The 27,709-nt window shown below is 46.3% G+C and overlaps 1 protein-coding gene across 2 annotated transcripts in view; it reads left to right on the forward strand.

Annotated features, from left to right (window-relative positions):
* Window positions 1–3,459: 3,459 nt before the first annotated feature.
* Window positions 3,460–27,709, forward strand: part of MBOAT2 (membrane bound O-acyltransferase domain containing 2) — a 119,468-nt gene continuing 95,218 nt past the window's right edge. The window contains exon 1 of one of the 2 annotated variants that reach the window (XM_032353380.1): window positions 3,460–3,677. In XM_032353380.1, coding sequence (XP_032209271.1) covers window positions 3,603–3,677 — 75 coding nt within the window. In that variant the 5' untranslated portion in view covers window positions 3,460–3,602. The remainder of the gene's footprint in view (window positions 3,678–27,709) is intronic. The other variant, XM_032353379.1, reaches the window with a different exon arrangement.

Consider the following 27,709-nt stretch of genomic DNA (forward strand, 5'->3'; position numbering starts at 1 on the left):
AGGTGGATGTTATCTGAGGTAGGATAGTGAGGCATTATATGTCACTAGTTCAGTTCTTTTCCCCTTCATCACAGTTTATGAGCTTCTAGTCTAATTAGCAAATACTGGGCCCAAGGCCTGCATCAAATTTTTGCTATCATCACTGAGTTTTTAGCTCAAAATATGGGCCTCAATTTCTTCATTAAAAACATGAAGGTCGGTATTTTTAATATGAGAAAAATAGTTTTCATTTTCAGAACTACATTTCTTGGATGGTAATTAATATTTCTTGGGTTTTACCATATACCAGGCATAGCTCTGAGCTCTTCATCATGTAGGTAAGCTTTTGTAACCTCATAACCCATGGTTTTGGTGCCATTATTATCCTCATTGTTTTTATTTTTTATTTTTTTTTAAAGATTTTATTTATTCATTTGACACAGAGAGATCACAAGTAGGCAGAGAGGCAGGCAGAGAGAGAGAGAGGAGGAAGAAGGCTCCCCGCGGAGCAGAGAACCCGATGCGGGACTCGATCCCAGGACCCTGAGATCATGACCTGAGCCGAAGGCAGCGGCTTAACCCACTGAGCCACCCAGGCGCCCTATCCTCATTTTTATATACGAGGAATCTAAGGCTTAAAAAGGTTAAGTAGCCCAAAATTTTGCAGCTATCAAAGGCAGACACAGCCAAAAACCTAGGTCTGACTCCAAAATCTAAGTATTAATATTATACTCCATTTTACCTATAGCTTTACAACTCTGACACAGCCAAATTTTCCAGAGGGCTAAAATCCTCCCTACTGTACATACATGGTCACCCCAAATAGAGGTGTATTGAATCCTATTAAGATAAAAATTCAGTCTAAGGAAACTCCTCTTTGTAGACATTATTTGTTCTAGACCTGAGACTGTATCTGTGTGCTACTTTATTTAGGTTGCAATATGTTCCCAACACCCACCTTTTGAGTTTTTTAAATGGTATTTTAATTTTTCCATCAGTTTGTATGCTCAGACACCTGTATGCTTTTGCTACGATTTTCCATAGTGGAGAAAAGGAAAAGAGTATTTTCTAACATTCCATTAATAGAGAGCTCCAGATTATTGGCACAATATAGATATATTTTTTTATTAATGGAAGCTTTATTCATAATGGTCAATAAGTGGAAATAATCCAAATATCTATGAACTGATGGGTGTTAATTAATTAATTATTCCCAAGTTTTTATTTAAATTCCAGTTAGTTAACATACCATGTAATATTAGTTTCAGTCATAGAATTTAGTGATTCATTACTTATATATAACACCCTGTGCACTCCTTAATACCCATCACCCATTTAGCTCATATGCTATTTTTCTTTCTCTTATTTCACTTAGTATAATACTGAGGAGTGGCTAATTTAAATGTGGTATTTCCACACAATAGAATATTATTTGGCTGTTAAAAAAGAAGTACTGACAGATGATATAAGATAGGTGAACTTTGAAAACATTATACCAAATGAAAGAAGCCAGACACTAAATACCACATAATGTATAACTTCATTTACATAAAATATCCAGCTTGTGTAGATCTATAGACACAGAAAGTATGTTAGTAATCACCTGGGGCTAGTGAAGGGAGGGATTGGGGATAAATGAGGAGTGGCACAATATATTTTAATGAGCAGCCCATTGTATAGGTCTGTTCACTAATTGATTACAGCTCCCATTGGAACAGTATCCGAGGGAGAATGAAGGTCCTGGCATTTTGCTTTTTCCTTCTGTCCTGTAATCAGTTTGGTTGTTAGGATTAAGCTAACCTAACAACCAAAGAACGTCAGGCAGGAAGGGATTGAACCTCTTAGTGCAACTGCTTCCTTTTCAGAGAGACGACTGAGGGGCAGGGGTTTTACAGAGGCGCATGTATTCCCATCTGTGCTGCCTCGTCATCCGACTCTAGGTAGTAATGCAGCAAATGGAGCACTGCTAGCTGATGACCATGTCTGGACTGGGTTGAAGGGTGAAGAAGAAGAGGGCCTAGAGTTTAAAAGATAAACTTGAAAGTTGGTTACTTGGATCTCAGTCCTTTCTCTGCTATTTATTTATTAGCTGTGCTCTTTTGGGAACTTAACACTGAACTTCTCTGTGACTCAGTCCTATTTGAGAGTGGTAATAGTTCTTATGTCCCATGATTTATTAGGAACATCGATACCTCTAAAGCATTCAAAGTGGTGGTTTTGTTTTTGTTTTTTTAAAGATTTTTATTTATTTATTTGACACAGAGAGAGATCACAAGTAGGCAGACGGGGGTGGGAGGGGGCCTGTGCCGACGGGAAGAGGAAGCAGGCTCCCCGCTGAGCAGAGAGCCTGATGCAGGGCTCTATCCCAGGACCCTGAGGTCATGACCTGGGCCAAAGGCAGAGGCTTAACCCAATGAACCACCCAGGCGACCCTCAAAGTGATGTTTAACCTGTAGTTGAACTCTGATCATTAGCTGTTTCTACCCCAAATTTCTGATTGTTAAATTGTTGCATTTTGCACTTTCCTGATACTTTCCTCTAGGAATCCTTTCGAAGCCTTCTCTAAACAAAGGTTGACACTCACATTTTCAAGGAACTCAGTTCACTTTGGTGACACCAGCCGTCCCATCACACACAGACCCGCAGGCGTCCTGCAGGTGTGCGCCAACAGCACACCAGCCGGGACAGGGGAAAAGGTGTCTGCGGGGTGTTTTTCAGATTCCCGTTCCTTCAGAGTCAGGTGGCTCCTCAGTGACCCGCGGCGGGACACCAAGAGCTGTTCAGGTGACAACAGTCACCCGCCCCGGGTCCAGCTGCACCGCAGGGTCTCTCAGCCCTGGAGAGCCCTGGGGAATTGGGGGCGACCCAGAGGCAAGCACGACAGGGAATGGCTTCAAGTTTGGGCTTCCCACAGACAGAGGGACATCTTATCCAGGTCAGTTTTTTTGGTTTGTGGCGCTCCTCCTCTCCAGCCCCCAGGCTTTGTCCCTAACTTCCCCCAGCGCTGGCTCGACGGCGACCCTCACGTCGCCCCTTTGTCTGGCCGCCACCCCGTTCCCCTTTGTTGTCCAGGGTTCCCCCTAGAGAACGGTGGCTGTCCGCCGACTGTCTGGAAGGACGAAGACAGGGGTCACAGGGCGAAATCCCTACACCCGCGCCGCGCAGAGCCGCCCGCGAACAACCCTTAGCCGCAGCAAGGCCGCCCCTCGGCCCCTCGCCGAGGCCTGAGATAGGGGTGGGGCGCGGCGCGGCCGGCGCCCTCTGATTGGCTGCGGGCGTCGAGGCGCCGCTCCGCGATTGGGCGGCGGGGCTGTCTGGCGCGAGGGCGCGCGAGGTGGGGAGGGGGCGCTGGAAGCTGCTGGAAGTCAGGGGGCGGGGCGGGCGCGGGCGGCCGGGGGCGCGGGCAGGGGCGCGGGCGCGCGGGCGCGGGCGGGGGCGCTGGGGGAGGGCCGAGCCGGTCACCGCCCCCGGCCCCTCCCTGGCCCCGCCCCGCGCCGCTCACACCGCGGGCGGCCAGGGGGCAGGCGCGCCGGCTGCATCCCCATCCTCGGCGTCGCCCGGCACGGCGCGCGGGCGAGCGGCGCGGGCGGCCGGAGCGCGGCAGGCGGAGCGCCAGGCCGGCCATGGCCACCACCAGCACCACGGGCTCCACCCTGCTGCAGCCCCTCAGCAACGCCGTGCAGCTGCCCATCGACCAGGTACCCGAGGCGGCCCTGCTGGCGTCGCGCCCTCGCCGCCCCCTCCCCGGCCGTGTGCCATCCGCGCGGGAGCCGGGACGCGGGGCACGGGCTGCGGCGGGGGCCGCCCCTTGAGGGGAGGGGGCGACCCGCCTGTTATTGTCCGCGCGCCATCTCGCGCCGGCCGCCCCTCCCCGGCGTGCCCACCCAGCCCCCATCCCGGCCGTGCCCGTGCCGCCCCCGGGGGGGGGGCTCCGGGCACCGACGTGCGCGCGTGCATGCCTGGCCCTGCTGCCCGCCACGGCGGCTCCGGACCCCGGTCGTGCGTGCGCCGGGCACTGGGCGATCCCGAGTCCCGAAGCCACTTGCAGTGCGTGTGGGCACGGGTGTAGATGGGGTAGAACGGCAGTGCTTCGGCGAAGCCGGGGTGCCTGTGTCTTGCGCGCGTGGCACCGAATGCCCCACGGGGAAGCAGGATGGACGTACCTCGTGGAGAGTGCCCTGGACCCGCGAGCGTGGCGTGGGGGAGGCCGGCTTAGGGCGCTGCGACCTGCACCTCGGGACAGTTGGCGTTGAAGTGTGGCTTGTTGCACAGAGAGGCAACAGTTTGCGGGGAAGGCAGAGGTTAGGAAGCAAAGTCAAAGTGAGATAATAATCCCAGGGTTCCTAGCTGAGAAAGTTGCAACCTTGTAGTTCGAAGGAGACACCTTATCCCTGTCTCCCACCCCTCAAAAAACCATAAGACACTGTGTAGGGAAGGGGGGCGGTATTTAGATGAGGCCGGTTGAGTTTGTGTGAAAGGCCTTAGGATTGTGGAGAAATAAAGAGTATTGTGATGGGGAAAGCAGCGCCATTTTTATTCAGAAAAAGTTTAGAAGTATTTTCTCCGAGTGACATTGAGGGTAGTTGTTGGGGAAGGAGGAGGTGGGAATAGGTAATTGCTCTAGCCCCAGGCTAGAGGTAATTAACTGAATTTTTGGCTTAGAATTATCTCAGGTGTGCTGGATCTAGGCGTGTTTGCACTTTACAAGGGATCCGGGTTCACTGTCCTTTCCTTGAGAGTGTGGCTGTCATTTGTTGTCATCGGGATGTCATTTACGAGGCAGAATTCCTCTGTGTCAGGGCAGCAGGATGGGAAACCACTCTTGTGCCTGATATTAGGACAGTAACTTGCTTTGTCCTTTACTGGTTTTTTGCTTTTTGTTTTTTTAAAGACTGAAGTGTGCCTGAATATATAAGAAATTCTCCTTTCCATTTGGATTGGAATACCTTACTTCTATTTCAGTCATAATTTTTGATTCATGGTAAAATACCTATCCCCTACAGATCTTGAGCAACAGTTAGAACACATACTGGACTAATAAAGTACCAGGAGTGAAATTTATCATATACTGGAAGAAGGTCCTCTTCTGTTTATTAATAAACTGATCAGAACTTAGGATTTTGTTGTTGTTGTTGTTTGATCTTCTCAGCCCTGTGGAGGATTCTCACTTTTCGAAACTGAACTACTGTATGACCTTTTAGTGTATTACACCTCCGACTTAAAGTAGGTTGTTGCCAGGGAATCCGCAAATGCAAGATACAAATCTGTTTAAAAATTTTTTTGATGATGAGGAGCAAGGGAGATAGGTCTCAGACTTTTTTCTTTTTAGCTGAAGATTGTTGACATATAGTGTTATGTTAGTTTCAGGTGTACAGCATAGTGATTGGACAATTCTGTGCATTACACAGTGCTCCCCAGATAAGTGTAGTTACTACCATCTGTCCCCATATGACTTTTCATTAATTTTAGGGAGCAGGTGTATTCTTTCTCTCTCTGCTCACCATGATGATTTTTTTTTCCACTATGCTAATACCTTTTAATTTATATAATGCTTATAACTTTTTAAAGCGATTTAATATTAGTGAACTCATGCAAACATCTCAGCAATCCAGAGCAAGTTCTTTTCAGTACTGAAATAAACAGGAGTCTCAAGGGAAGGTGACAGGACTTGAAATTTTGACTTCTTTCTTATCTGTGGGTCTCGATTTGGTATTGTGGACAACCTTCATTCCCTTGGGGCCGCTCTGAATTTTTGCAGCCATTTGTATTTTGAGTTGTTTCCTCTTCTCTAAGCAAATCTTAAGAATTTGGTTTAATAATCACACATGCCTTAACTTTTTATAGCGATAATACACTATTTTTTTGAAGCGCTGAAGAATTGACCTTTTTGCCAAGAAAACTTGCAACAACTAAAAAGTCATGTTGTAAATTGGATGCATAAAGAGTCATTCAATCTTTATTTTAAAATTGAGCACAATAGAAATAAATTTTTGTAACATGTAAATAATTGAGTCCAAGTTGAGAGGAAGCCTCAAGAATTACTTGTAATCAAATAGTGTGATTCAACAGGAAAAAGACAAATCAGGAAATGAAAAGTGTAAAAATATAACTTGTTAGTATGTTAATTTGGTATGTGCTAATTAACAGTGTTTTGAAAATTTAGGAAATTATAAGGGCAGTTGTTGAATGTCAGAGGAAGAAAAGGACCTCAGGGCCAGAGAAATCGTTTCACTCTCGTGTAAGAGTGAGTGTAGAATTCATGAAACAACAGAGATCCTGGTCTGTATGGAATTTACAAATGTACATTGTGGGGTGTCAGTTAAGAGAGAAAGTAAGACCAGGGGAGGGAGAGGAGTGGAAGATTCCGCCTTAGACTCCTGGGTTGGTTAATCCTGAGCATTGCAGAGTGACCTTGAGGTAACCATAGTCCCTGTTGAGTATGCCTTTAGTTTAAATAAAAATATTAACTCCAATATGGGGTGAGGGTAAATGATGCCTTAAGCATCTGATGTTTCCCCATTTAAGGCCGTGCATTCCAGGTGACTTTATTTCTAGGTTGTGTCATGGAGGGGGCAGATGGAAAGAGGTTTTGAGGAGGATCTGGACAGAGGGAGAGTGGTCCCAAGACAAGGGCGCGCTGTGGAGAAGCCATCAGATATCACTGAGTGTAATCATGCTCTTTCTTAGCTGCTGGTGTGGTGAATTCTTTAAAGACCCCAATTATGTGTCCCAGATCAACCTAGTTCTTAGAGTTTTTGTTGTTGTTGTTGTTGTTTTTAAAATCTTATCGTATCGTCCGTTCTGATACATCTGATTGACCCAGCTCTCGAGTTACCAGACTGAGGCGGCTCTGCCGTCCTCTTCTCCTTTACTCTCTTTCCCTTTTACCATTTTCCGTCCTTACTGCCCATGGTGCTGTGTAATAACGGAGGGATACTGTGAAACTGGAGTACATTTCCCCAGCGACAGGGTATCTGTGTTGGCGTTCTTGGCAGCCAGTCCTGTTTGGGGACAGGGTCATTGTGTTAGAGATGATGGATGGAGCTGTTTGGGCGGGGAGAGAGGGCAAGAGGGAGACTCAAAGAATTTTGAAAGGTTTGGAGGAGGGAGAAAAAGGTCGGTGGGGGAAGGAGGCTGACCTACGGTAGCCAATCCCGCGAAGTCAGGTAATAATTACCGTGGGTAACACCTTACAGCGCACAGACCTGTAGGATTTCCCTGAGCTTCGCAATGCCTTGTGTAGTCCGATGAGATTCAAGGTCTGATACAGTTCAGCCATATGCACATATATTATGTCTGTGGTATCCGTGTTATGGTTATTAACCATTTGATTCAAAGGTCAATTTTAGTTTATAGTCTTAACACGTGGCAAATCATTTTTGTACATCGCTCTTGTAGATCTGGGTTGCCCGTGTATTTTGCAGGGAGAGAACGGAGATAAAGAACTTCACAGACACTGAAGTGCTGTTGGCGATGGTTGGAATAGGGGAAGCCGTGCATGTCTGTAAGAGGGAAAGAAGTGTGGATGGAGGCTTATTAAATCCTGGTTCCATTTTTGGTCAGTTTGTCGATTGACCTTTTAAGTATATCCAGTCCCCCACCCCCCATGATGTAGGCATCCAGTGAAGTAATACGTTTGGGAAAGGCGCATTTTAAGACATTAGCTTATTTAATTCTCCTACAGGTCTGTGCAGTAATGAACTCCATTTTACAGATGAAGAAGTAAGTGGAGTTTTCAGTATTGGGCCTTTTTCGGAATATGAGTTTTAGGGGGTAGAAGGTGAGTAGCAACAGAACAAGTCGATCAAGGCTTAATTTTATTTTAAAGCCGCCATTTGAATGCTTTAGGTTTAGGACATAAATATTTAACTCATTTGTCTGTCCTGTCTACTTTTACACCCATAATGAGCATCAGTCTTCATCGTGAGAACCAGGAAATATGAGACAATCTGCTGTGGAAGATTCCTTTTAATAAGGAAGGCATATGGAACGCGGAATCTTGAGTCTGTATTTTAGGCCCTGTCAGTTAACTAATTTTAGATATGTCACTTTACATAAATGAGTTTCCTTCTGTGTAAAATGTGTGTTGTGCTTCGTTTTAAAATTCCATGATTCTGTGTTTGTTTCATTAACTGACGAAGCTGCCCCAAATTCTTTCTGGACTGAGTTTATAAATAAGAACTTAAGGGAGGAAAATGGACTAATACATTTTGAAGACGTTTTCAACAGGAAGAATTGAAATGGCCTCTGTGTTTCATCTGAGGCAGCTAAGCAGAATAACCACATGCCCCAAACATTGCAGTTAACATTGCTTTCCCCAAATTCTGTCTCTTTAGCTGTAGGAAGTAGTAGTGTGGTGCGGTGGGGGGAAGGCATGGCTGGGTCTGCAGCAGACTCCGCCGGCCCCCGGCTCTTTGGCACATTACTGTGTTTTTCTTTAAGCCCCAGTCTCCTCATCTGTAAAATAAATAATAAGTAACACCTACTTGTAGATTATCGTGAAGATTAAAACACATGATCTGTGTGAGGCGCCCGGCTCCTGATACATGTCTGACACACCTTTCCTCCCCACAGATTGTGAAGTGTGTGTAAGTCAACATCTGTGCCTGTGGATTCCGGTTTTAAGCTTTGGGACTTCCTTTTTAGGAAGGGAAGTATGAGGTGGAGGTTCAGTCCTATGCCCACACAGTGATTAAATTAGGATTAAAATCTAGTTTTGAATTTGGAGTCAGAAGTGGCTTTTCTGCTGCTTCACAGCTTCAGGAGTTCTTTGCCCCCCTCTTTCGAGCTCCCTGTGTGGGTGCTGCCTTGATAGGCACAGATAACCCTCGTCTCTGTTGAGTGTGGTCCATCAGGGCTGACTTTCCAGGGAAATAATCAAAACAACTCACATACACACAGCTTTTGCCCGCAGTCTGCTAACAGGTGGGATTCCATAATGATGGAATTTGACAAGATTTTTTAAAAAATAAAACAAGCCAAAAAAAAAGAAATGCCATAAACACAGTCCTCAGCAGAGTGATCATTGAATGATTTTATGAGTGACTTGGTTGAAGCCTGAAGTCATGCTTTGGTCCATCCGTGGGGTGTGGAAAAGGTGGGGTCCAGCTGACGCGTGAAGAGATAGAATCAGGATTCAGGAGATCTGAACAGTTCGGCCCTAATGACGCGTCCCTTCTTCCTGGGCTTATCCAAATCCTAAAGCATTCTTCCAGCTCCGCGTCCAGTACACCTCGCGTATAAATCTTTTTCTGAATCCCATCTGAAGTGACTGATTTCTTACTTGAACCACAAAAGCATTTTGAATCTGATCCTCTTCTGGCCTTTATTCTGCTTCCTGTTCTGTGTGTCAGTCCGGGCCTGGTGGCAGCCGGATTGAACTGGGTAACCAAGGAGACCTTCAGAACTCTTCACTAAGATAAGGGCAGGTGTAGGGGAAGGAGCACCGAATAGTACAGTCCCCCTACCGGCCTCCCTGGGCCTAGCGAGACAAGGAGAGGGAAGGAGCAGAACCCCAAGGGGGGTCCTAGGGGCTCTTCCCAGAGGTGCTGTGGCCTCCCCCGCTGAACTTGAGGGAGGAGCCTGGGAGGTAAATCCCTGTGCCCCTCCCAGCCTCGTGTCCTGCGGTGTCTCCTTCAGAGGGCACTTGATGCTTTGGGGGCATGGAGTTAAGGTGGGGGATGGGTCCGGAGGGCTCTCAAATACCCACAACGATGTGATTACGGGTAAGCATTTTGCAGCATCACTCATTTCTCTACCTGCTGTATACGAATAAAACCCTGTCAGTCTCCTCAGCGCACAGCCTCCTCCTGTCTCTTCTCAGTCGTACATTTCGAAGGAAGAGTTGATTCTTGCTGTTTCCATTTTCACTCGGACAACCATAGGAACCGGCTTCGGCGTCCAGCGCTCACCGCTAGGAACCGGCTTCGGCGTCCAGCGCTCACAGCCGAATCCGGCGGCGAACGTGAAGACACGCCCTCGTCAGGTGCTTCCCGGGCTGCCGCCCCTCACAGCCCCCGGCCTGCGCGGTGCCGTCGGTGCCTTTTCAGGCGTGGCCCTGAGATCGCTTGTATCAAAAACCACTTGGGTTTGTTGTTAAAAAATACAGATTCTCGGCGTCTACCCAGGGCCTCCTGGACGAGGGCCAGGGAAGCGGTGTTTCCGAGCGGGCTCCTCCTCGCCCCTACCTCCGGCCGCCGTGGGCGTCCGAGGGCTTTTCAAGGGTCTCCACGCGACGGAAAGGCTGTAAAAGCCTGATGCTGTTCAAACACTGTAGGTCATCGTTCGACGGTGACCTCCGAGATGTGGTGCTGTGTGCTGGTGCCGTGGACCCTTCGGTCACGAGATTTGGGAAAATTAAATTCATGGTGTCCTCCAGGCGGTCGGGCTCGGAAACGGACCAGGCTTGTTGAGTCGTGACTGCGTCTCCCTTCGACCCCGTCCGTTATCGCTGGTGACTCTCGTGTAGACCGTGTCAGGGGTCAGAACGTGGGGTCTTTCCTGAAGGGGAGGGGTGAGGGCGCTGCTCCTTTGAGAACGTGGCCCCCGAAGCACAGGCCTGGTACGTACGTCTTCCGCGGCTGCTCGGCTGCTCGCTCTTTCTCACTGTTCGGGGACCCCCGCCCCCCATTGGGGCCGCAGGAGGCCGAAGGCCCGGCGACAAGTGGTGGTGGAGCTGAGGTCGGACCCTGCCCCGCCGCCCAGCAGGACTGTGCCCTCACTCGGGAGCCTCCCTGAAACGTTTCCGTCCTGTTACCCACCCCCCGCCCCAGTCCGGAGTCCGCTCCTTCCCGGCCAAACCCTCCCGCTGCGCTCAGCCTCTCCCCTGCTCTGCTCTCCCGCCCGACCCTCCGCCCTCGGGACCTGTCTGACCTCGGAAGGAGTTCGTGGGCACATGTTGGGGCCTTTCCCCTTTCCTCCGGCCACTTCTCCCACGTGAGTACCTTCCAGCTCTAGAAGGCCGCGGCGGGAGGATCCCCCTTCGGGTTCAGGCCATGTGGCCACCCCTGGAGGAGGCCCCCTCCTGCCTTGGCCGCCCTGACCCCAGCCCCTTGGAATGAGTTACTGTGTGTGCATATCTCACACCTCCCCCGGCTGGGCTCTCAGGTGCCTGAGCACAGCAGCCTCCTCTGACACCGGCTTGTGTCCCCCACGCTCAGGACCAGCGCTGGCGTAGACTGTCCTTGGAGTCGGTGGGACTCCCGCGGGGAAGAGCCCAGACGGGCACCGTGGTCATCGCTTCTGGGCAGTGCGGCCCCACCATCCCCTGATTTCTTGCAAGCGGCAGCGGCCTGGTCTGTAAGATGCGGCCACAGGTGGGCCGTGCCCTGTGGGGTGTGGCTGGCATCGCGGAGGCTCACTGTGCACACAGGGGACGCTCAGTGGGGGGTGGCCGGGAAATCAGCGATGGCCCTGCGCTGGGTGGGGCCCTTCCTCGTCTGTGCAGCCCAGCTGGCTAGGAGCGCCCCAGATTGGGTTCAGGCCCCCCACCCCATGACTTGGTCTCTGCCAGTGGGTCCCCATTGGGCGTCTTAGTGGCCGCGTAGGCCTGAGCATCCGGGGCCTGCCTTGCAAGGCTCACTGAAGCCCGCACCGCAGGTGCGTCCCTTAGAAGCCAGCTGCACCGCCCTTTTGGCTGACTCTTCTTCACGAGGGTTACTTACGAGGCGACTGGTAAAGCCTTGGAGAATTTTGGAGGACTGTGATGGTTGTTCGAAAGGAAATGAAGATAACCATGAGAGATACCAGTATTGTTGGCTAAAAGATTACAGTGTCTGGTGGTAAGAGGTGATTACTGGTGATTGAAAAGAGAAGCTTTATCAGCATTGTTATCAAGAGATTCAGAATAAAGAAGCCTTCAGAGTGCATAATTGTCTTTATTCAGGAAGAAAAAGGCCTGCCGCTTTTGGTGCCACGCCCTCTCCCCTTTCAGTCGGGCCCTTCCAGAAGGGCTTTTTTGCGATTATGTCTCCCCCATGGGATCCTCTGGGTCAGCCAGTGGCCTTGTGGGGTGCGGAACTTAGGGGACTCCCCAGCTGCCAGCCAGATGGACCTCACTGTTCTGTGAAAGCCGGGCCTCTGACCAGCTCGCCTTGCTCCTATCTAGGCACTGGACAAAAATGTAACATACTTTCTGTTTTAATCCATAATCCCACAGAAACTTTCTTAGTTTTTAGAGGATTTCTGGGCCAAAGTAGGTGTTTGTGGAAGGTCAGACTTACAGATAATATATAATTTTAGATATATTAAAGTTACTCAGTTACATACATGTATATTAAAATAAATAGCTCTCTGCTTATGTAAACAAATTCTAAATCCTTTTCTTTTTAACAGTTTTTTAAAGAAGATCTTATTTGCTCATTTGGGAGAGGGAGAGTGAGGGCTTGATCCCAGGACCCTGGGATCATGACCTCAGCTGAAGGCAGACCTTTAACCAACTGAGACACCTAGGCCACCCCCCCAACCCTTTTCTTTTTGAAACTAAATTATATGTAGATTTACACATATGAAAGATATTTAGGTGATACCTTGTTTTTTTTTTTTTTTTTCCTTTTTCAAACTTATTTTACTTAAATTCAGTTAGTTAGGGTAGAGTGGGTATAGTGTGTCATTAGTTTCAGATGGACCCGTGTTAAAACTGAATGGAAAGACTTTTTTTGCGAAACCGTTGTCTAGTGGGTGCCCAGCAGTGATTGAACGGAATGCATCTGATTTAACAATATTACATTTCAAAAACAAATGTAAAGACCTTCAATGAAGTTCTAGAAATTCATCGTATGTATAAAAGCAGAATTGCCTGAGAGACCAGCATTAAACTTTGAGTAAACCTTGGGTGTTTTTGTTTATTGGAAGGTGCCCTCTAGCTGACCAGGTCATAGGTCAGGGGAATCAGTAGTGCCAACATAAAATCCAAATTCAGATGTCTAGAGGGCACCAGGCAAGGAATGTGAATGAACATCTGTCTGTGTTGATGTGGCCCTTTTATGAGGCGTGGACAGCATGGCCATCTGGAAAGCCTATGCCCACTCTGAAAGGAAAGCCCTCACTCCCTTTTGCTGATGGTTACCAAAGTTGATTTTTCAAGGGAAACTGGAATGCTAGATTTCTGTGAATTTTTAAAAAAAATTTTGGCTGAAATAGCCTTAAGTTTTCTTTTTTTTTGAGCTCCAACAACACATGTAGGCCAGATTTAGCTTATTGGCCGTTAAGAAGTAGGTAGCAGTTTCTGTGAGAGTGAACAGTGGTCAGTCCACTCTGAAGTTTATTGCCCTGGCACAAGAGTAGACTGGATGATAACTATCGCCGGCCCTCAGGACTGGAGGGGGCTGGAGAACTCTGTCACGCAGTAGTTGGAAGAAGTATTTCTTCGATTTCATCACTTGGCAATTTCATCCTTAAATTGGCCAACAGAATTTTAAATTAAGTTTTACCCAAACTAGTTCTCTCCATTGGGAGTAGGTCACATCTTGGAAATAATCTTGAACATCAATATCCCCTTTATTTTTTATTTTTTTGAAGATTTTATCCATTTATTTGAGAGAGAGAGAGATCGGGGGTGGGGGGCGGGGGGGGGGCAAGAACCAAAGCCGACTCCGCACTGAGCGTGGAGCCCAGGGTGGGGCTCCATCCCACTGCCGTGAGGCCGTGACCTGAAGGGAACCAAGGGTCTGATGCCCAACCGACTCCACCACCCGGGCGCCCCAGAAAGTTAATATCCCTTTAGAGAGGGAAGGTTGGAATCTCACACAACTATCATTTCTTTCTTTTTGCAAGTCCAGTTTTACAGTGATTAATTGATCTAAGTTGTCCAGGCTGTTTAATGGGGTGTGACATTAAAAAAAGTGTCTAGCTAACAGAGAATAATATTTGAAAAGGTCTTGGTTGCTTTACAAGCCCCTACCAGTTTTTCAGTTTCTTTGGAGTGTGCATTGAATTTTGGCCAGAGTATTTTGTCTTGTGATAACTGTTCAGGCTTTGGAGTTTAAGTTTAATCTACAGTTGCTGCACTGTGAGTCTTAGCGTGCCTTTTCTAATACAAGACTGGCACAGCTGTTCATGTTAGCTGCTTACCAAGAATAGAAATGACGAAGACTGGGTGTCTGAGTAGAGCCGAGAAGATGAAGGTGGAGGGCACGGTGGAGCTTCCCTTGCTGGTCCTGCCTAGGTTTGGAGATAGTTAAGGGGTCCTCAGTCTCTAAGACCATAATCCTGCTATGAGCTGGTTTCTGTACTTCTCCTAGAGTATCAGACTAGTGTGTCTTTTCCTTTTGTTCTTGTAAAATATCGTGAAATCCCAGAGTAAAGGAAAGTTGGTGTATTTGGCATCACAAAATTGAGCTTCAGCCTTCCATTGGGTTTGAATAGAAATTCTGATAAACTTGTCACAACCGAAAGGGAATTTTGGGTATTGTCAAACTGTATATTTGTTACAATTTTCAATATGGATTGGAAGGATTCCATTCTAAAGTGGTTTCTTTTTTTAAAGTACAGGAAATATAAATTAATGGAGAAATATGCTGTTCTAAGAAGGTTTTTGGCACTGACTCAGAGTTTACCACATAGGACTGTAATTTATAAAATAATTTATAAAGTTAATTCAGTAGCCAACACTTGAGTAGATTTAAAAAAAAAATCCTGAGAATATTAAAGACAAAAGGATGTTGGGACCACTTCAACAAAGACAAAATAAATTGGAACAGAGCCCAAGACTGGTTCTGGGTTGTTTTGCTTTTTGTATTGATTTTATTGAAAACAAGGGCCTCTGGAAAATAATGAAAATGTTAAACTACCTTTCCTTATTTCGTCCATAACTCTAGATCAGATAAATGTAGGATACTGAAGGTTTAGTTCTTGTGAAATGAAGATCGCCCTGTAGGTCAGTGTGCCTTGGCTCAGTTGGTGACGCGGATTAGGACGATCAGCCATCCCCGTGTTGGACAGCCAGCCGTGCGCGACAGGGAGAGGCACAGCAAGGGAAAGCCGAGTGTGTTGTGTATTATCGTTAAGTCCTATCCCGGGGAGGTGGACTGCGACTGAAATCCAGAGCCTTCTCTGGAACCGGGAATCAAATAAACTAGGTAGGAGTCGTGTAGAAGACAAACCTTGACAAACTGGTATCCTTTGAGAATGATACGGAAATGTGTAAGTTATAGTGTTGTAGTCTGCAGTGAATGTTGGTACTTTTGGGATTATTTTTTAAGATTTTATTTATTTATTTGACAGAGACAGCGAGAGAGGGAACACAAGCAGGGGGAGTGGGAGAGGGAGAAGCAGGCTCCCCATTGTGCAGGGAGCCCACGTGGGGCTCAATCCCGGGACCCTGGGATCATGACCTGAGCCAAAGGCCGACGCTTAACAACTGAGCTCCCAGGTGTCCTGGGACTTTTTTTTTTTTTTTTTTTTAATTTTTTTTTTGAGAGAAAAGAAAGATAGCAAGAGAGAGCATGAGCAGGGGGTGGGAGAGGGAGAAGCCGACTCCCCACCGAGCAGAGAACCAGATGTGGATCTCGATACGGGGCTCCATCCCAGGACTCCGGGATCATGACCTGAGCCAAAGGCAGATGCTTAATTGACTGAGCCACCCAGGCACCCCGACTTTTAGAACATTTTTTAAAAAAGGAAAGTTGCTGGGGTGCATGGGTAGCTCAGTTGGTTAAGTGTTTGCCTTCGGCTCAGGTCATGATCTCAGAGTCCTGGGATCGAGCCCTGCATTTGGGCTCTCTGCTAAGCGGGGAGCCTGCTTCCTCCTCTATTTCTCCCTCTGTGCATGTGCTCTTTCTCGTAAATAAATAAAATATTAAAAAAAAAAACAAAAGGGAAGTTACTGGTTATGGTATCACTTTAACCAGTAACTGGTTATGGTATCACTCCTAGTGTCAGGAGTCACCATTTTGGTGGGGAAGCGAGGTGGGGTCAGTAGATATCATGGTTTACTGAGTGTGTAATATAGGCCAGGGGTTTATCAGGTCCCGGATGTGAAGATGGGTAAGAAGCGGTTCGGGCTCTTGAGCTCCTCGTGCAGCAGGAGGAGAAAGACACGTGTTTACAGCACACGAGGGTCAGAGGAGAGATGTTGGGATTAGTCTGGGTAAGGCTGCTACAACGGAGAATCCCAGCAGTAAGCCAGTGACTTAAAGATAGGAGTTTCTTGGGGCGCCTGGGTGGCTCAGTGGGCTAAAGCCTCTGCCTTCGGCTTGGGTCATGATTCTAGGGTCCTGGGATCGAGCCCCGCATCGGGCTCTCTGCTCAGCGGGGAGTCTGCTCCTCCTCTCTCTCTGCCTGCCTCTCTGCCTACTTGGGATCTCCGTCTGTCAAATAAGTAAAATCTTAAAAAAAAAAAAAAAAAGATAGGCATTTCTTTTTCCTGACGTCACAGTGTCCGCGCAGACGGTCGAGGCTGGAGCACGGTGACACGCCTGGACCTGCGGACCCCCGCCGTCCTCTCAACGCGGTGTTCTTCTACCCGGGGCTTACTGTCAGCTGGCTGGGGCTGGCTTGGTTACGGCAGTGGTCCTTAAGCTTGGGGTGGCCTCAGGGGCCCCCGCTGCCCTGGCTGGAGCAGACTGCTGGGCCCTGGGAACAGGGTTTCTCATTCACTAGGCCGGGGCTTCGGCCTGATGATTTTATTTGCAGGAGTAGTGAGTTCACAGGTGATGTTACTGCCGCTGCCCTGGCGACTGTACTTGGAGAACTTGGAGGGCTCCGGGGGAGAGAACCCATGCGGTCACAGCTGTGGGCCAGAAGTGGCACATACATACCACTGTGACTCACATTCCTCTTGTAGAGCTTTGTCACATGGCTACAGGTCACGGCTGGGGTGTGGGGCTGGAGGCTGATCAGTGCTGTCTCCCTGGGCAGCCACATCCAGAGACAGTTCTGTGACTGTGGAAGAGCCAAGCAGGGTCCATCAGCTTCTGGAATCAGCTAGGGAAAAGCAGCTGTCACTCAGGTTCACATTGCTCAGGCCGGGTAATACTCGAGACAGAATCTTGAAGGATGAATTTTCCTGGCATCCTAGAGAGACGGTGCAGCATGCAATGGAGGAAACTGTTCTAGAAGGAAAGCAGGGCAGGCTCCCTCCAGCAAACACTGACTGCTGGCCAGGCTGCACGTGGGGCCTCATCCTGCAGAGTGAGAGGACGTGGACAGGGTCCCAGGGTGTCACTGGCTCACAGGCCAGCACGCTTCGTTTAAGATTCCAGTGGTTAAGATCATAGGTGCTGGAGCCAGCTTGGGTTCAGGCTGTGGTTCTGCCATGGAGTGTCACAGGCCACGTGAGTCACTTGAGGCTCGCTTTATTTGTTCCGCAGAGCAAGCCTCTGGGAGCGATGGCCGCCGTGGTGCCTTTGGTGAGCTTGACTTGCGTGATAGGCTCCCTGTGCTGGGACGTGTCCGGCGGGTGGCCGTCTGGCTTCTCCTTGAGCCCTCTCTGATGGAGAGCTTGCTCCCTCTGTTCGGGCAGTCCGTTCCATTCCGGGATGGCGGCAGCTATGACGGAGCTTGCCATCCTGGGGCCCATAAACTTTCTGAAATAATCCAGAAATGCTCCGTTTAAGCCCGTTTCTTCATGGTCACCTGTTGGGTCATCAGTGACGGTCCATTCTTTCTTTACACGGTTGGCTTATGAGCAACCGCCCTTCGTAACTTAGGCGTCAGCACCCCAGGTCTTCCCATCGGGAGATCAGGGCCTTCTGCGCACGCACCTGCAGCTCTCCTGGGGCGCGTCCCACACCTGGAGGTTCCGTTTCAGCCGTTGCCCTCTTCAGACTATTGCATCGTTGGCAAGCTTGTTGGCATGCTTGTTCACAGATTTATTGGTTTTTGCTTCTGTTATTTATTACTGTGTACTAAAAAGTAAAATTACAGGTCAAGTAATGGAGCATGTTTTCATCCATGGTACATTCGAGGGGATGGCAACCACTGGGCGCGTCCCAAATGCCACTGTAGACCCCCTGGCCTTGCTGTACGCAGCTGGCTGATGGTGTGATCAGGTGTGAAAAAAAGAGCCCACCAGAAGAGCGGGGATGACATACTGGAAAAGCGCCATCTAAGATGGTGTTAAAGTAGGTCTTTCAAGTCACCGTTTTGGTCAAATGCGTAATGGCTGAATGGTTAATACCAACATCGAGTTAAAGCAGACTATTACCCGAGTAATAGTCGGGTCTTGAGAATGTCTTTGTCTTCAACTCCTGAAAATGATTGACGATGTCTTCTAATTAATTCTGCAAACATGTTTCCCTCCATAGATTCAAAACAATAGGAATTCTCTTCTCAAACGTTCTTATGAAGACTGTTGACTTGAGGTTTAATTAGCGAGAAACAAAACATGTTTTGGATACCCCGGTTCACTTTTATGCCTTCTTTTTCTTCATAGTTTCTGATGTATTTTTATTGTGTGTGTGTATGATTCACTACGGTTATTATTGTGACTTCAGAGTTTTTCTGTATGTGAAATTGAGGTAGCCGAACTGATTATTTTGTTTTTAATTCAATCTTTGGAGATGTGCAGAATCCCCAAATACAGAATTTTCATTAAAAAAGGTCCTTTTTTCATGACTTAAATGGAACCAGATAACTAGTAGCTTTTGTACTCAATTATAACAGCACTTTACTCTTGTGATGAGAAACATGTAGTTATATTTTACTTGATAGAATAGTAATATAGAAATCCTGTAAGGCAAATTTACTCCAAGTTAAATGTGTAATGCTCAAGTACATACATTTGAAAAGTTAATATTCATCGTAAAGAATAAATGTGAATGACGCACATTGTTTGTAATATTGGTGTTCCCTTGCTGCTCAGAATAATGGTAGGTTAAGTTATCTCAGGAGATAAAGTTGAGATAAGTGAGAAATTCAAGGATACCAGGAAATAGGCATTGGCCCTAACCAAAGCAGAACAGTGGTTTTGGGCTGAGTAACAGAGCAAAACCAAACTTCAGTTTATCTGTAACTTGCAAAGTGGGTGAAATTAGGTCTTTCTTCTCTCTTTGGGAGCTGATTCTTCTTAAATTACATCCAAATTCATTTGATATTTATGCATTTTTAAAATTTATTTCTGTTTTTACCAATGATGTATTATGTACCCTAATAGGCAAATGATCTTAGTTTGTATTTTTTTTAAAAGATTTTTATTTTTATTTATTTATTTGATGGAGAGAGAGACACACGGACTGAGGGAACACAAGCAGGAAGAGTGGGAGAGGGAGAAGCAGGCTTCCTGTCGAGTAGGGAGCCCAGTGTGGGACTTGATCCCAGGACCCTAGGATTATGACCTGAGCCAAAGGCAGACACTTAATGACTGAGCCACTGAGGTGCCCCAGTTTGTGTATTTTCTGTCTGATTTAAAAACTAATACATAATTCATTGTACAAAATTTATAAGATACAGAGCACAGAGATAAAAATTGGAATATCACACATTATTCTTCAACTCAAGACTACTTTTGCTGACTCGTCTGTGTGTGTGTTTAGACAAAATTGGATACATATCGAATATTAAATTTTTGTTAACCTTTTATTTTTATTAAACATTTTGAGAGTCATTTCCAGTTTTATTAAATTGCTTTTTTAAAAAAAAGATTTTATTGATTTATTTGACAGACAGAGATCACAAGTAGGCAGAGAGGCAGGCAGAGAGAGAGGGAAGCAGATTCCCTGCTGAGCAGAGAGCCCGATGCGGGGTTCGAGCCCAGGACTCTGAGATCATGACCTGAGCCGAAGGCAGAGGCCCAACCCACTGAGCCACCCAGGCGCCCTTAAATTGCTTTTCAGAACCTATATAATATTCCAACAGTTAGATGTATATAGTTTAGTTATTCCTTGGGTGATATAGAATTTGTTATCATTTTGCAATAAATTTCCCAATATATACATTTGGTACATATGCTTGTTTATTTCCTTAGGATAAGAGGTTTCTTAGATCTGAGGCAATAGCAAAATTACTGGGTTTTTTAAGAACAATTATGAGAACTTCTCCTTTTTCTCTTAATTGTCACAGTTTATTTTCTCTTTTAATATTTCTAATCATGGTTTCACTTCTGACAATTTCTTCAGACTTACACCTGTTAGAAGTCACCTTGTCCTGAGCACCCGGGCGGCTCAGTTGGTTCAGCGTCCGACTCTCAGTCTCTTCTCAGGTCTTGGTCTCGCCATCATGAGTTCAAGCCTATTTAAAAATAAAAGAAGAAGTTGCCTTGTTCTGTATGGGAATGTGTTACGTGTGGACAAGTTGCCCGTGCTGCCCAGCTTGGGTGAGTGTCTCCCCACCACTGCAGACATGCTTCCCGCAGTCCCCCTGCCTTCAGCAGTTGGTTGAATGGATTGGGAAGAGGCCCTACCAAGGGCCTGTGGCCACCTTGTATCCCTTGCCTCTGGCTGGCACTGAGTGAGGGGTTCTTCTGTACAGTTTTTAGAAGTGTCGGTTTACTAGGTTATTTCCTCGACTAGACTGAGCAAGATCTTTGGTGTAAGGGCTAGATCCCCGGCACCCCTCCAATGAGTGTGCCTATGCCTGCTACCCCTGCTGGTGTTTGTCACGTGTTTAGGATGATACTTCCAATTTTTAGAAAAACGATACTGAATTAGTTTTTAAGCCTCCAAACCATTTGGAAGTCTACCAGCAGTTTTTTTTTTTTTTTTTTACTTGTTTGTTTTTAAAACAAATCAGTTACTCAAAAGCATTTCGAGAATTTCAGTATCTTGCTTAACGCATTCATGGTATTTGCTTACATGTTTACATTCCCGGCTCTTTTCTTACTCCCAGTCTGTGTGGTGTTGAGTTAGACTTTAATGCGAAAAGGAACCGCGCCAGTTACAGACTGGATGGTATGGCCAAGGGACGCTGGAGGCTGGGTATCCTCCTGCCTTATGTGCAGAGGTCACCCTGAGCCACCTCTGATGAGGTGTCACGGTTAACGGAGCACACACGTCCATTTTTCCTTCGTCCTCCTCTTAGTGACTTCATCCTCGTGTTTCTGAGGATAAAAGGGAGACTCCACTCTTCCTTGATTCTCTGCCTACACGTGAAGAAGAAACAAAAAATTGTCACATTGCTATAGGAAATGCATTGTAAAGAAAGTGAAGAGAGACATTTAGTATTAAGTTATAGGTCCTATCCCTGCTCGGGGCCCCCTGGGGAATTCTCTTCTTACTGAGACTAGAATCCCAAGTCCTGCCGTAATTGGGCCCCACCAGCTTGTCACACCTAATTTCCTACAGGTTTTTCTCCTTTCTATTTCATCTGCACTGGCCTTCTTACAGTTGTTGGGAGTATTTGAAGCATATTCCTGCCTCAGGGCCTTTGCACTTGATATTCCTGCTGGAGAGGTCTGTGTGGCTTGCTCCCTCACTTACGCCTTGGGTAGCTGTGTGCTCAAGGCCTTCTAAAGGAGGCCTTCTCGATCTCCCCATTTGAAAATAGAAACTCCTGTCATTTTGGGGTACCTGGGTGGCTCAGTCGGTTCAGCATGACTGTTGATTTCTGCTAGGGTCATGATCTCAGGATCGTGAGATCAAGCCCTGCATTGGGCCCTGTGCTCAGTGGGGAGTCTGCTTAAGATTTTTCTTTCTCTCCTTCTCCCTCTGCTGCTCCCCCCACTTGTGCTCCCTCTTCTAAAAACACATAAAATCTTTAAAAATAAGGAGCCTCCTGTCATTTTCCTCTTTCTGTCATATTTTTAAAAATATTGATCTTACATTATTTCATACATTTTGACATTATATATTCATTTGTTTATTGTCTGTTTCTCTTACTAAAATGTAATGTCCATGAGAACAGGGGCTGTTTTTACCCACTGGTGTCTGGGACGGGGCCTGGCACATAGCAGGTGATCAATAAACTGTCTATTGTGTTAATGAACTGTGAACCTGATGATTATATGTATTTTGTAGCTTTCATTTCCTAAAACTCACCAAATATAATTTATCAACAGCCAGTGATGGAACAGATGACCTGTCTTAGCATTAACTTCTATTTCTTTTTTGTCATTTCCCTTTAAGATTAATGCATTACCAATTTGGAAACATTTTTTTTTCTTATTAAGAGGCAGTGGTGTGAAATGGCAGTAGTGCTGCTTTTTAGGTAGGAAAACTGGGACTAGTTATTCAACCAAACTAGGGATGCCTCAGTTCCTTTGTATGTAAAATGGAGATAATGGTATGTTGGAGTTTTAGGATTGAGCCATTAATAACCCCCTCTTGCCAAACTGAGACCAGAGAGGGAGGGATTTCCAAGAGTCAGAGAGACGTGGGTGAGACTGTCAGCTTTACCGAGAGAAGCAGAGTTGGAGGTGGTGGCTTGGGGGAGCTGCCCCGGGAGCTCCCAGTGCTTTACTTTTCAGAGTAAGTTTAACTCTAACTCCCCCATTGCAGGCAGGGCTGGGTGTCTGTTCTCCCCAGAAGAAACACAGCTTCCCCAGTAAACTTCCCACCCAGGGAAGCAGGCTGTAGGCTGGTGGGTTTGAAGAAAGCCCAGAAGGGAGGTCCCTGGGTGGCTCAGTTGGTGAAGCACCTGCCTTTGGCTCAGGTCATGATCTCAGGGTCCTGGGATCGAGTCCTGCATCAGGATCCCTTTTCAGCGGTTCCCCACTGCTTGCGCATGGGCTCTGTCAAATGAATAAATAAAATGTTAAAAAAAAAAAGAAAGCCCAGAAGGTTGAGTGAGTCGCTTCTCCTCTGATGGGAAGAAGTAGGTGGGGCAGAGGCATTACTAAGAGAAACATGCCACCTGGGGAACAGAGGGTCCCCCCAACAAGTATACACCATGTGCTGAGGACTTTATAAGGTCTTTTCTCTGTGTAGGGTTTGGAACATAGGAAGTGCTGAGTCACTATTAGCCACTGTTAGTGTTGTAATACTTGTGTTTATCATGACTTATAGCAGTGAACATACTGGACTATAATCTCTCCTTTTTTTTTTTTTTTTTTTTTTTCCCTATGTACTTATTAGACTAGATTGTAAGCTCTTGGGAGAAGAAACTCTTCATTATCTCTTGAATCTCCGGTACTAGATGATTTTGTGTTGGTTTTTAGCCATTAGTGACTAGATATTTAAGAAGAATGGTTTAGTGAAAGCATATGGGTATTGGAGTCAGAAAAAAACGAATCTGCTTTAAATTCTTTTTAAGCCAAAGAGGAGATAGGAAAAAGTTAACACCAAAAAAGGAAAGTGAGGGGCGCCTGGGTGGCTCAGTGGGTTAAGCAACTGCCTTCGGCTCAGGTCATGGTCCCAGCGTCCTGGGATGGGGTTCCAGGTTGGGCTCCTTGCTCAGCAGGGAGCCTGCTTCTCCCTCTGCCTCTGCCTGCCTTTCTGTCTGCCTGTGCTCACTCTCTCTGACAAATACATAAATAAAATCTTAAAAAAAAAAAAAAGAAAGTGGACTGATACGTACACATGTAAGGTTTTTAACAGTAGTACTTAAAACAGTTCCTGTATCATCAAAGAACCCAGGGCAGCAGAACAACGCAGAATCTGAATATTTCATTTTGTCCAGGTTTTACTGTGTTTCTTTTCTTCTCATGAATAGGTAGTGATAAAGAAGTTAGGCTCCTACAGAGTGATGGCTAGTTTGCACATGTTAACATTAGACTGTGTTTTCTAATTAAAAAGCAAAGACAAAGTAGGAGAAATTAACACTGAAAAAATACAGCGAACTCTGTTTTGGACATATCTCAACGGGAACAGTCCATAAATGCTGCTGGGGAATGCGTATGTATGTTGATAGCATCTAAGAAGACAGTAAGTTCTGGTCCGTGGCGGATACTATTACCAGACCGCTATCAGCTCTCCATCTGCCTTCTCTGTTAGGCATCTGTGACTCGGAGCTCCTTGTTGTCCTGATTGTTGCTTCTGTTTTCACAGTCTCTGCGTCCCATCAGCGTGGTCACACATTGTTCCGACTGTGCCTGGTGACAAGGCACACATCGCAGTGACGCTGGTGCTCCCTTCCGGCTGGAGAGCATTACTTGTGCTGACTCTGGCCGAAGCAGTCTACCTCTGTCCTCACCCTGGAGCTCCCCCGGTCTCCTCCAGGCAGGATGGCACTCGTGCGCTAAAATGTCATCTGGCGGACACCTAAGACAGGGTCTCAAGATCAGGTTTGTAGGGTCGAGATCCAGATGGCTATGAGGAGGGATACCAGCCCAGGGATCATCCTGCTTTACCAGGTGAGGGAGGTTTCCCCAGACCCCCTGGATCACAAGACCTGGAACCTTCCTGGCAGTTTAAGTCTCCTGGTCCAGAATCAGCCTTTGTATTTTTGAAAAAAAAATTTTTTTTTTCATCAGTCTTTCCCCAAACTGTTGTAAATTAGTCGTATGCACTTGAGGGGCCGAGTGGACTGAGTGTGATCTTTGGTTTTGGCCTCCGCTTGAATCTGGCTCCCCTGCTCTCTGACTTCAGCACGTTACTTGGGCCTTCTGAGCTTCCATTTCCTCATTTAAAAAATGGGGATATTAATAACTCTTTTCCAGGTTACGGAGAGCCTTGTTCAGGTAACGGACCCCTTCGTACGTTGTAGCTGCTCAACAAGTGGCAGCGGTTCCCCGTCTTCCTTTCAGAGTGTGGGCAAACTGTGTGAAGGAGCCTCCACGAACTGAGGGCCCAGATCTTAAAACTACTGCCTTGCTCCTCCCAACAGCAGCACAAAGCCTGGTCTTGTTGGGACAGATGGCGCTGGTGCAGCTGTCCCTGTGCTGCCAGGCCTTTCCAGCTGCTGTGAGGCGGGGCTGTATCTAGAGGGTGGGTCCGGTGACCTTCGAACTGGGTGGTCCTCACTACAGGGCGCACAACCTACTAGTACTACTACTACTGCTACTGCTGCTGCTACTACTACTACTACTACTACTACTGCTGCTGCTGCTGCTACTACTACTACTACTACTACTTCTCCTCCTCCTCCTCCTCCTTCTTCTTTTGATTGATTTATTCCAGAGATGGAGAGAGACAGTGTGTGTGAGCAGGGGGAGGGACCGAGGGGGATGGAGGAGGAGAGAAGCAGACACCCTGCTGAGACACTCTGCTTAAGGCGGAGCCTGATGCAGGGCTCGATCTCTGATACCTGAGATCATGATCTGAACCAAAATCAAGAGTCGGATGCTTAACTGACCAACCCAGGCATCCCCGGGTGGCTACTTCTAAAATGAATGAAAGTATATGGTGGAAATGGTTTTTGTGTAGATTTACCAGCTAGAAAGCAATAAAATCTCACTTTTTTAGAGTTATGGATGTTTTGAAAATCACTTCTTCTAGGGCACAGAATGAAACCTTTAAAAACTGGTAATTTTCATTGGCAGCTGAACGGAAAATGCCTTTGTTTTGTGGGTTGGGGAGTGTAAGATTTTACGTTATTTTACATTATTTCTCTTGGGAGAAAAAAAAAACCTTCTAAAGACTTAGTTTTAGGTAGAGAAACAGTCAATTTAAATTTAAAATTAAAAACCTCTTTTCTTAATAGCTTTCTGTCCTTTAAATTTGGTAATTTAAAATTTTCTTTATATAAAATTTTTTTATTATTAAAATTAATAATATTGCCCACTGTAGAAATTTGGAAAGTATATTGCTAACTTAAGTTTTGAATTCCAAATCCTTCAGAATAACATCTTTGCTTTGAGAATTTATTTTTCTCTCCTTGGGTAATTGTCTTCCGGAGCCGCCTGCTTTCCCTCTCTGATCTGGATTGGTTGCCGTATCAGCCTACTGCAACATGGTCATTCTGCAGCTGCTTTTGACTGCGTGTTTGAGCCAGATTCATTATTTCTTTAATCCTGGGCCATCTTTCTTAGTTTAGACTTTTATTTTGCTGAAGCACATTTCCAACTGACTTCCTAAGAAAGAGCACATGGGAAGTCTGCTTTCTGAGTCTATGTATTTGAAAGTATCTTCATAGAACTTTAGGTTGAAAATAACTTTCCCTTATAACTCTTAAGGCATTGTGTTGTTACTTTTCCACCTACTTGATGATGAGAAGTCTGATGCCAGTCTGGTTCTCTTAACTGTGTAGTTGACCTGATTTTTTTTCCCTTGAAGATTCATAGGATTTTCTGTTTTTCTTGATGTTCTCAAGTTTCACATTATCTCAGTGTGGATTCTTGGTAAGTTCTTTTCAGTTTGATGACTCATGTTCTTTAACTCTGGGAAATCCTCTGGAATTGTTTCTTAGATAACTTCTTCTTTCTCTTTTTGTTCTCTTTCAGAGATTCTTATTTGCTAGATGGTGACGTCTTGGATAAATTAAGTCTATATATTCTCTCTTGCTATTCATGTCTTTTGGAGCTTCCTTTAACTTTGTATTTTAGCGTGTGGTATATTTTACTTTCCAAAAATGGCCACAGCACTCTTTCCATTTCTCATTACTTCTTATCAAAGATGGGCTTTATTTCCTTCCCCCTCAACCCTGGGCAGGTTTCTGACTACTCCAACTAACAGAATATGGTGGAAGTGATACAAGGTGGTTTCCAGGGTCAGGTCATTAGAAGGTTACAGCTCCCACCAGTACGTGTGGCTCTGCTTTTGTCTCTATTTCTCTTTCTCAGAGTGCTTGTCCTTCGAACGCAGTCACCATGTTGTGAGGAAGCCCAGGGCTCATAGAGGGGTCCTGTGGAGGTGTTTCAGCTACAGCCCCAGCGAAGGTCTCAGATGGCAAGCCCCAGGGATCTGACCTGCGAGTGACTGAGCCTTTACATAACTTCAGTACTTGGCTGATCCCAGGTAGAGCAGGGATGAGCTCTCCCTGTCCAGCGATGCTCAGATTGCATCTTCGAGAGCAAAAGAATTTTGTTATTATTTTTTTTAAGCTACTGAGTTCAGGGCTAATTTTTATGTTCTTAGATTTCTCATTTTATCAGTCGTGTTTTTTGAAAAACATTCATTGAAGTCTAACTTACATACAGTGAAATGCACAAATTGGAAGTGTATAGTTCGCTCTGTTTTGACAACCGCGTATATACCTGTGTAACCCATATCCTCATGGTAAGTGAACTTGGTAAACCAGAGTGACGCCAGGTGAGGAGTTGAAAGAGAGTGGGAGACCCCAATCCCCTGCCAGCCCCTGGCAACCACTATTTTACTCTTCCAATGAGCTTGTCTTTTTTTTTCTATTGAACATAAAAGTGATACCATGCAGTTAAAAGAGAGAGAGAGAGAGAGATTGGCAGGAATTTGGCAATGGACCAAATAAGATAGGAAGACATTTGAGTTTCTTTTTTCCTTAAACTTGTTTTTGGACATTTATAAATTTGCAGAGTTGTGAAGATAGTACAGAAAGTTCCCAAATAACCCACATCTACTTCTTCCTGTTGTTAATATATTACTGTGGCCCTTCGTCACAACTAGTGAACCAATATTGATCCATCATTATTAACTAAACTCCATGCTTTATTTGGATTTCCTCAATTTTTACTTAAGGTGCTACCTTGGGCTGCTGTAACAGAATACCACAGATGGAGTGGCTTAAACAACACACCTCTGTTTCTCAGGGTTCTGGAGACTGACATCTGAGTTCAGAGGGCCAGCATCATGGTGGGGTTCTGGTGAGGCCTCTGTCTTGGCTCACAGGTGGCTGCCTTTCTGCTGTGTGTTCACATGGCCTTTCCTTGGTGCATGCGTGTTTGAGGAGGGGAGGGATGCAGGGTGGGAAGTAAAAAAGAGAAAGAGAGAGAGAGCTCTCTGGTATCTCTTCTGATCAGGGCACTAATCCCCGATGAGGGCCTCAGCCTCATGACCTCTTCTAAACC

Source organism: Mustela erminea, chromosome 7, assembly GCF_009829155.1.
Source record: "Mustela erminea isolate mMusErm1 chromosome 7, mMusErm1.Pri, whole genome shotgun sequence".
Classification (NCBI taxonomy): domain Eukaryota; kingdom Metazoa; phylum Chordata; class Mammalia; order Carnivora; family Mustelidae; genus Mustela; species Mustela erminea.